Genomic DNA, 9,726 nt, shown 5'->3' on the forward strand with positions numbered 1-9,726 from the left:
GTGTGAGGGTGAGGTTGAAGTTTGTGGTTGTAGGTTGCAGGTGGGGGGCCGGCGGTGGGGTGACGGGTGGTGGCAGGGAAAGTAAAGAGCGACACACTGTGCCGCTGTTAGTGGAGGCGAGAGAGGCGGCCGGGCAGCTCAATTGCATGGCATGGCCGCCAGCCCCAACCCCGGTGTACCGTCCCCACGACGGCGAGCGAGCAGCCGGCAGCCGCCCGGGCAGCTCGCCTATTTTGTCAGCGCGCTCCCCGGCGTCGAGGGTAGCGGCGGTGTACAGAGCCGTGAGCCGCCGCTCAAAGGGTGCGCTGCGGTTGGCGGACACAGCCTTGAGGGCCGCCGTCTCGGTCTGACGGCACACGCCCACCTGAAGGAGTGGGTGGCAGGTTCGTTGTTGTCCCCCCCCCCCCCCCCCCCAGAGGGCGCATCGGAGAAGCACCCAACACGGAAAGACGCACAGAGCAGCTGCGACAAACCACACACTGGCGGAGCCGCAGTGTGTCGTGATGCCCAATGGCCTCCTCATGCGTGGCCAGCGCCGGCGAGCTAACTATGCGCACAGAGGCCCACTGCTCATTTGGAACGTCACATGACCTGTGCGGTTACCCCGCAGCCCCAGCACTGTGGCCGCACCTTGTAGCCGGCCTGCACCAGGCGCCGCACGTGCACCGGGAGCCGCTGCACAGGGATGGAAGCCGTGAGGAAGTTGTGGTCAGGGTAGGCGTGGAGCCCCAGCTCGCGCGCCGCCGCCTCGGCGTCCTCCCCAAAAAACCTGGCGCCAGCGGGTTGCGCCCAGGGGGGGGAAAGGCGGGGAGTTGCGCGCAGGATGAGTGAAGAGGAGACAGCGGCGGTGTGCATCAGCGGGTTGCCGGGGGGGGGGGCAACAACAGGCGGCCGACCCCTTCTCTGGCTGACCCACCCTCCTGAGGTCACGTGCCCTTTCCCAATCCCTCTGAAGGCCTGCACGATCACTTCCAACCGCACCCAGGCATACGGCAGCGGCCTCACCTCATCTTGTAGCCGACCTCCACCGCCAGCAGCACCCCGGGGTGGGCGCGCCGCAGGGCCACCACCTGCAGCGGGGCGGGGCGGGGCCGGGCCGTGAAGCGCGGGGCAAGGGGGTGAAGGGCGGGGGATCATGCGGTCCCGCACACAGACACACCGCGCAGGGCGGCAGTGCCCGCCACACGCCGCCACTGGTGCCCGCCACACGTTGACAACAGCCCCTGCTGCTGCCGGACATGTCAGCATCACTCCGCCTTCGTGGCGTTCGGCCACGAAGCATGACTGGTCTCCCCCCAAACGGAGAGAGAGGCCAACACGCCCAACCCCCAGCCCTGCCCTGATTACCTGCTCTTCTAGGGGTGTATATTTGGGTCGTGCACCGCCGCCGCCGCCGCCGCCGCCCATCCCACCGGGCCCTGCCGGCATGGCCAGGCTCCTGCTGTCGGCGGCACCCACCAGCTTGGCTTGCGCGCGCGCCCGGCGCCGCTGGTCGCGGTTAGCCGGGAAGGCGGCGGCCGCAGCGTCGAGTGAGGGTGCGGGAGCGGGCGAGGGCGGCTGCAGGAGACGCTGCTCCACCGGTGGCGATGGTGGCTGCTGCTCGCTCGACCCGCCATGCGCCTGCTGCCCGCGCTGCTGGCGCTTAGCAGGTGGCGTTTTCGTGTGGGTGGCCTCTCCATGGGCTTCCTCACGCTGGGATGCTGAAGGTTCCTTGCGCTTTGCTGCCGAAGTGCCAAAGAAGGCGGTGATCGAGCGCTGGCCCGGTTTCGCTGCCTTCGGGGGCATGCTGCTGGTCGTGCTATGTTGTCGGCACGCAGCACGGGCGGGCCCTGTCCCCCGCCCGCCACTAAACTCTGTGGCAACCGCAAAGCAACGGCACAGCGCCACCTGCTACACAATAACGATCCGTATGCGTATGCTACGTTGTGCAAAGAGGCTGAGACGCGCGTGCTGTGCTCGTACGAGATCAATATCACAGATGGAGCGCGGTGCTGTTTGTCACTTTAGATACAAAGACAAGCCAATGGGCTTGGGCGTGCTTGCCGTGCGAGATATGATGCACGTGATAATCATGATCAAAGCGCGCCGAAACCGTGATCTCGCTTGCTTATTGCATATCTTCCTGTCCCAGCACACAACTATGTTATACAATGCCGGCGGTAGTCCCAGGTGACTCCGTGGTTCACATTTCGGGTGCCTGCAGTGCTGCATCTCGCGAGCATCGTCGTGCCTCCCCCTTCTCATACTCCCTCCTCCGGTGAGCGCCACCATCAACAATCCATACATGCAAGGTGGTGTTACAAATGCGTGCGTCTGAAGTTGCGGATGCGCGAAGGGCGCTGAAGATGAAAAATGAGCGAGCACAGCGGCAAAAAATAAGCACCCGCGATGGCTGATGCCAGCGCATACACCAGATGGTTTCACAACCGCACTCCCTTAGCCCAGGGAAGGAAGCTGTACCAAATGGCGACAGCGACAGATTCCTCCTGTGCATGAAGGCCCTATGAAGGCCCCAATATTGCGACGGCCTCGCAGCAGCGGTGCTGTGGACGCTGCCTTGCGGCGCAATTACTTCTCCACGTCCTGCGGAGGGAAAAACAAAGCACTGCATCAGTGCTGTGTCCTTGTAGCCAGTGTGAAATTGTGGGAATGCATGCAGAAGCAAACACCCATGTAGATATCAGGGATCGTCCATGGCTGCACATGCCAGATACACCTACCGCAAAATACACAGGATCCTGAAGGCAATGTTGAATGTGGATGGGTGAGGCCGATGATAGGTAGATGTTGAGCAAGGCAGAGAAAGAGTGAGTCTCAACTCACGATCAATCGTCACTGTTGTACTGAGAGGGTACGACATTGTTATTGCAGCACGTGCCGGCCCTCGTTGCAATAAGCTGAGCTGCTCACACGCCACGACGGTAGTATGTTGCTGCATGATGCACGATGCTGCAACATGATGCATGATGCTGCAAGAAAAGCCAGCCGATGTTGTTGCTCTGGCGCTTCTGCTCGCCTAGCGGCTGCTCCTTCCACCCACCTTGATGGAGTAGCTCGGGTCGCTGATGCTGCAGCCCGGTGGGAGCATCTGCGCCAAGAGCAGGGCCGTGCAGATGGGTCGACAACCACGATGTTGCCACCAGGCCAGCAAGGTGCAGCACTGCGCCTGACACAGACGAGTGGCTTTGCAAGCCCTGAGAGGGACCCAAGCTGCCCCTCTGCTTGAGACTGGCCTTGCGCTTGTAGCGATGTGATTGTTGAGAGCCCCGCACCTGCACGCCCGCGCCCTGCACAGTCAGCTTGCGCTTGCGCGAGTTGACGAGGCCCTTCAGCATGCTGGCCTTCTTGCTCGGCGTCACGCGGCCGGCCACCTCCGGCATGGCCGCCTCCTGCTTGCTGTCGCCGCCGTCCACCCCACTGCTGGACGCCTCGTACCCAGGCTCATGTATGCTGGAGCCTATGCAAGGTTGTGGCACTAACAAGGTAGGCTGGGGTTCTTCCACCACACAACACGAAAAGTGGCAAATCATGCCGCTGTGGACACAATGTAATGCATGCGTGTGACGAGCACGCTAGTCGCCCGCCTTGCACGCGCACTTCAGACACGTTTATGCGCATGCTGCCTCAAAAATGTTCAAACAGGCACCCAGGGTGAGCGAGGGTTTGCGGCGCGGCTACAGCAGGACGAGCCGAGGCAGAGGGCGCCGCCCCAGCTTCAAGCGCATGATAAGACGCACCAGGTGAGGCAGACGTGTAGGTAGAGGTGCTACTGCTGCCATCTGTACATCGTATGCGGTATGCGAACGGCAGTGGCAGAGCACGAGGAGGTCAGCTTGGCTTTGGTTGGGGTCGCGGGGGCCAGCGACGGAACAGTAGTCCTTTTGACTCACTTTTGATAGCCGCAGACGTCGTTAGGCCCTTCAGGCCCACACTCAGAGCGGCCACGGCCCTCTGCGAAGCACTGGTGGCAAAGATCAACATGCTGGTGTCGAGAAAACACGGGCTGTATGCTAGAAGGACTTTGAGGAACTTAATGGAATACCAGACCGATGTCGAAGCTCGAGAAGAAAGCTGTCGAGCTGCGACATGCTGCAGTGTCCAAATGACTGAGGCGCGTGTATCGTATTGTTGTCACAGGTTGAGCTCCTGCGTGCAAGTACCATACCGTCGTGATCAGTACACGACAGTGCATTATATTTGCTGTTGTGGCACCTACAGCGCCTCACAGATCAGACTTGCTTTTGGTGCTTCACAGCTAACGAACAAGTTCACTTTTGACTATTGGCGCCGCGGCGGCAGCAGGCATTGATAGCAGGAGCAGGAGCAGGAGTAGCAGCACAAGCACAGCGCCACAGCAGCCTGCAGCAGCGCACACATCGCGCAATGTCTCGACAGCCGCAGGCCGACCTGACAACGATGTGGAAGGCGCTCGAGGCGGACGCGGCTCTGATAGAGAAGCTCATTGGTCCCATGGTACGCCCCGAGGCCTCTCCGAACCTGGACGACCTGCAGCGCGCGGTCACAGGTGAGAGGTGCATGCACTTGCACATGCCCCCAATGCATACCCCTGGTGGGGGGGTGCATCATTCTGCCAGCTGAAATGTGCAGGTATGGTGCCCGGATGTTGGTTCAGACTGTTCCTTGTGCTGATCTTCTCCGTTGCCCATCCTTCAATCTGTAACTGCACTGGCAAACAGCGATACGCCACTTTCAGGTGAGCTGGTGCTGCTTACAAGTACCAACCCTGGCTGTCTGCACTGTGTTTCGCTCGCCTTCCCCGGGCATCCAGAACTCCTGCAGCGTCGCGTCACTGTTGTAATATGTCTGGTACACAACCCATGTTTCTAGAACTTCCTATGTGAATGCACCTCAACACCTAACCGGCGCGGCATTTGCAGGACAAGTGCCAGCAAACCAAGGCGGCTAGCCTACAGCAGCAGCAGCAATATGAGCGAATGCATCATCACCAGCTTGCGCAGCAGCAGCAGCAACAGCAGCAGCAGCAGCAGCAGCCACCTGTTTCGTCGGCCAGCCAGGTGGGCTTGGTTGCCTGCTGTTGGCGTGAGCTTGACACGGGAAGCGGCTTGGATGGCCGTGGTGGGACTAGGATGGACCGCGGTGGGGTGGGTCAGGGCAAATCCCTGGGCCTATGCGTTTCTGCTTTGTACACCCCGCCGACGATGACTTCAGGCGTTTACTGCCGCTCCTCTAGCCCAGACCTGATCCCAGGTGGGACTCTTTTTTGGCATGCATGCGCTGCCCCGTTGGCTAGTTGCGTACTCACCCGCCGCAACTGGATGGGCTGCTCATGAGCTTCCTGGTCGCAACCCGGCCACGTTCGTTGCCACCACCTGCAGCAGCCACAGCAGCAGGCGCTACTCATGCAGCAGCAGCAACAGCAGCAGCTGCTGCGGCAGCAGCAACAATTGCGCCAGGGGCGACCGCCAGGGCAGCAACCTTCGGGAGGACAGGCCCAGGGCCTTGCTCTGCGACCACCAACAGCAAGCAGCACAGGTGCGAGCGGTTGGCCATGGCTGGGTGTTCTGTGTGATTGCAGGATTGATCTGCTTCTCACGACCATATCTTCACAGCATGTGGTTGTCGTGGTGGTGGCGCATAGCTCACGCAGACTTTTGTATTCTCTCCCGCATTAATCAGGCCCAGCTGTGCCCAAGGCCTGAAGAGCTCTCCCCGTGACGTGTGGCAATATTGTGCCACTGAGGGAAGCGCTATATGCTAGAGCGTGAAAAGTGGACTTTTCTTGTGCATTTGTAACACGTGCACGTTGGTCTCCTGGGCGTTGGTGGCATGCAGCCGCGCAATCTGCAGCCTCATCCTCGGCGACGGCATGCCTCCTCGGGGGATGTCCAGGGGTCCGACTAGTGCGCAATTGTCGTGCATGGCGCATGCATTGCACAGGTGTTGCGACCATGCCAATGATTCCAGCGCGCAGCCTGTCAGCAGGGGCCGTGGTGTGCCGCTCGCCTCTTCGGAACGTGTACCACCCCAACCGATGACCGAGCGCATCTGGTACAAACGCATGGCGGATACCGCCAGTATACGGCCTGCGTGCAAAGCACCACCTGGCCGCACGCTCTTGCTGCGCGGAGCACCAGCCGTCAGCCCCGAGGGATGCTATTGTGTGCCCACTGGGCAGCTTCCAGCGTGCTACGCGCCCACGTTCGCCGGCCGCGTTTAGTTGCCGTCACGCCTTATTGTCCCTTTACCTTGGGCCCTGATTATCGTAGGTTTACCTGTTGCTCCGCCCCATAAAGCTCGTCGGCCTTCTTTCAGGGCGACCTGCTGGGCACACGGAGACCGCTCTCGTAGGTGAGCCCTGCGTCGAACTCGCGGCATATTACAGGAGTATGATCCCCTTCATTGCATGCGTGGCTCGTCCTGAGGCCATGTTGGACCGCGGGCGGCAGCACTTTTCGGTCACGACCTGGCAGGCCTTTTCACCTTGTATATGGCTTGAAATTGCACGCGCAACTCTTCCTTCACTGGGGACCCTACGCGGGCATCCAGAGGCTCAGGGTGCGCAGCGCGCCAACCATCAAAGGGCCCCCTCCCTCGTCCTTTCGCAGTAAAGAAGATGGCCGAGACCGTGACAGCCCCCGAGCTCACAGCTGCATTCGCGAAGCTGTCGGCGGCCGATGGTGCGATCCCGTCGCAGCGCCTGAGCGCACACCCTATGATTTGGACCGGGTGCATGCTCGCACGCATCATGGCGCTGCGCCCTGGCGGCGCCGGAACGCCGCCCGCGTTTGCAGCAACATCTGCAGGTTTTGAGCACTCTCCATATTGGACCCTCTTCTCCAGGCACTGCCCGCCCACTCGGCGGGCGCTGCGCTCGCTCAGTCCGCACCCTCCCCCTTTGGCGTGGCGCCACAGCAGTTTGTGCTTGAAACTAACCTGTGCAATCGCTCGCTCTGCCTACTACTAGGCGACCGTGTGGCCGCTGCTGCCGACCTTGCGTCGGCAGTGCAGGCTTCGGGCATTGCGTCGCTGACCACCAGCGGCGCCCTGGGCCAGCTCAAGTCTGGCGTGGAGTCCAAGGACGCCGCCGCGCGCGAGGGCGCCCTGCTGGCGATCGCCGCCGTCGCGGAGCGTGTGGGCCGCCCCGCGGAGCCCTACCTTATGCCCCTGCTGGGCCCCGTGCTCGCCGCCCTGCCCGACAAGGCGGCGCCCGTGCGTGCGGCGGCGCAGAAGGCGCAGGCGTCGCTGGAGGCGCTGCTCAACCCCCACGGCATCGCCGCCGTGCTGCCGACCCTGTTTGAGGCCATGCTGGCGCAGAAGTGGCAGTCCAACGAGGGCGCCTGCAAGATGCTCAGCGCGCTGACCGACCGCGCGCCCCGCCAGGTGGCGCTGTGCCTGCCCGAGATTGTGCCCGTCGTGACCGAGGCCCTGGGCAACGCCCGCCAGGCCGTCAAGGACGCCGCCGTGGAGGCCATGACCAAGTGCATGTTTGTGGTCGGCAACCGCGACATCGAGCAGTTCATCCCCATCCTGGTCAACTGCCTGCAGAACCCCTCCACCGTGCCCGACACCGTGCACAAGCTCGCCTCCACCACGTTTGTGCAGACCGTTGAGGCCCCCACCCTGTCTATCATGGTGCGTGTGCAGGGCACACATGTCAGCAGGGTGTAGTTCAGGCAGCCAGGCAGCTGTCTGGGCACTGGAGGGGCATGAATGGCGTCTGCACAGGCTGCCTGCAGGCGCAGCTGTTGTCAGCCCTGCCTGTCTGAACTCATCAGCCACTCAGCTAGCGGCTTGACAAGCCCGCCTCCATTTGCTGACCCTCAGCGCCCCCAACCCCCTTCCCCAGGTGCCCCTGCTGGTGCGCGGCCTGCGCCAGGACAACACCACCGCCATCAAGCGCAAGGCCTGCCTTATCGTTGAGAACATGGCCAAGCTGGTGGACAACCCCCTGGACGCGGTGCCCTTCCTGCCCAAGCTGCTGCCCGGTGAGCGCAGGTTGCTTTGTGGGGAGGAGCGTGGGGAAGGGAAACACATAGAAACTTGCGAGTGGAGCCTGCAGGGGAGCGTGCAAGGCGCGTTAGGACACTCCGCCAGCCAACAGCCTCGCATCTCTGGCCAACCCTACCGGATGTTGCAGCAGACGAGTGGAATGCGCTCCAAAGTGTCACGCATCAGGACTGGCACCTGCTGGCACCCGCGCAGTGTTCCCACCCCGGTTTTTAAACCTCCCCCTCCCCTTCCCTCCCCTCCCCCCTGACACCGTCTAGGCCTGGAGAAGGTGGCCAACGAGGTCGCCGACCCCGAGTGCCGGAGCGTGGCCCAGCGCGCCCACAAGGAGCTCAACCGCGTCGGCAACGAGGGCAAGACCGTGCCGCCCAAGAAGAAGGACCCCGCCGCCGTGGCCGAGTCGCTCAAGGCGCTCATCGCGGCCCGCCAGCCAGCAGCCGCAGCCGACGAGGTGTTTGCCGTGACCCTGGCCTACGTGGCCACTCTGTGCGCCGCGCTGCAGGACATCAAGGCGTTTGAGTTTGATGAGTGGAACGGCTCGGCGGCCGGCTCGTACCTTTCCACCTTCATCCCCGAGGCCGATGCCGAGGCGGTGGGTGCAGTTGTCAGTTAGGGTTGAGGGCTGGCCGTCTACGGGCGTGTGTGAGGCTGTAGCCACATGATGTGCGGCTGCGGTCAAATCAGTGGGGCTGATAATGTTGGGGGTACCTGCACTCGGGGAAGCTGCTGCCATGTCCAGACCACCCTTGCTTTTGTCTGCACCTCCCCGTCGCATCCCCGCTGCCCTGCTCGCATTGACCGTCCTGCTGCAATGGAATCAACCTGCAGGTGACGCGCGCCTACCTGGCGCGCGCCGTGGAGGAGGCCGAGCGCGAGGCCGCCGCCGCGCGCGTGGTGGAGGAGGACGAGGGCGAGGAGCTGTGCAACTGCGACTTCAGCCTGGCCTACGGTGCCAAGATCCTGCTCAACAACGCCACCATGCGCCTGCTGCGCGGCCACCGCTACGGCCTCTGCGGCCCCAACGGCGTGGGCAAGTCGACGCTGATGCGCGCCATCTCCAACGGCCAGGTGGACGGCTTCCCCCCGGCCGACGAGCTGCGCACCGTGTACGTTGAGCACGACATCCAGGCCTCCCTGGCGGACCTCAACGTCGTCGACTTTGTGTTTGCCGACCCCCTGCTGCACTCTGGCGGCCTGGACGTGAGCCGGGAGCAGATCGAGGCGCAGCTGACGGGCATCGGCTTCACCCAGGAGATGCTTGCGATGGTCATCACCGCCCTCTCGGGCGGCTGGAAGATGAAGCTCGCCCTCGCCAGGTGTGAGAGCAGGGGGCATGTTGTCTGAATTGGGATGGAGGCGGCGTGAAGCGCGCGCGAGGTCATCCAGCAATTTGCCAGCGGTTGCCACGCTGCGTGAGGCCTTGGTTGCGTTGATGCAGCCGCACGTGCAGAGCAGCACAAGGGCTGTGGGCCGCGACGTCCTGTCCGCTGCGCTAGTGGCTGTGTGTGCAGAGATGCAAGTCTGTTTTGTGTGGCTCCCTTGCAGGCTCCTGGCTTCTTCGTGCCAACCCCCACTCCCACCCCCCCCCCCCTCACTCCACAGGGCCATGTTGATGAAGGCGGACATCCTGCTGCTGGACGAGCCCACCAACCACCTCGACGTGGCCAACGTGGCCTGGCTGGAGGCCTACCTCACGGGCCTCACCCAGGTCACCTCCATCATCGTGTCGCACGACTC

The 9,726-nt window shown here is 62.8% G+C and overlaps 3 protein-coding genes across 3 annotated transcripts; 1 reads left to right on the forward strand and 2 right to left on the reverse strand.

Annotated features, from left to right (window-relative positions):
• Positions 1–582: 582 nt before the first annotated feature.
• MNEG_10392 (DNA mismatch repair protein Msh3) lies at positions 583–1,785 on the reverse strand (the record flags this gene model as incomplete). Its single annotated transcript, XM_014041134.1, has 3 exons — positions 583–769; positions 1,006–1,070; positions 1,348–1,785. 3 exons carry the CDS (start codon positions 1,783–1,785, stop codon positions 583–585), a joined length of 690 nt encoding a protein of 229 aa, XP_013896588.1.
• Positions 1,786–2,568: 783 nt separating this feature from the next.
• MNEG_10393 (hypothetical protein) lies at positions 2,569–3,380 on the reverse strand (the record flags this gene model as incomplete). Its single annotated transcript, XM_014041135.1, has 3 exons — positions 2,569–2,583; positions 3,041–3,088; positions 3,273–3,380. 3 exons carry the CDS (start codon positions 3,378–3,380, stop codon positions 2,569–2,571), a joined length of 171 nt encoding a protein of 56 aa, XP_013896589.1.
• A 250-nt stretch (positions 3,381–3,630) lies between these two features.
• Positions 3,631–9,305, forward strand: MNEG_10394 (Elongation factor 3; the record flags this gene model as incomplete). Its single annotated transcript, XM_014041136.1, has 10 exons — positions 3,631–3,651; positions 4,402–4,525; positions 4,698–4,714; positions 4,899–5,036; positions 5,358–5,514; positions 6,588–6,659; positions 6,947–7,614; positions 7,829–7,967; positions 8,250–8,581; positions 8,818–9,305. Coding segments are annotated over 10 exons (2,156 nt in total), but the record flags the coding sequence as incomplete, so codon positions are not given.
• Between the last annotated feature and the right edge of the window lie 421 nt (positions 9,306–9,726).

Source organism: Monoraphidium neglectum (genome assembly GCF_000611645.1).
Source record: "Monoraphidium neglectum strain SAG 48.87 unplaced genomic scaffold scaffold02296, whole genome shotgun sequence".
Classification (NCBI taxonomy): domain Eukaryota; kingdom Viridiplantae; phylum Chlorophyta; class Chlorophyceae; order Sphaeropleales; family Selenastraceae; genus Monoraphidium; species Monoraphidium neglectum.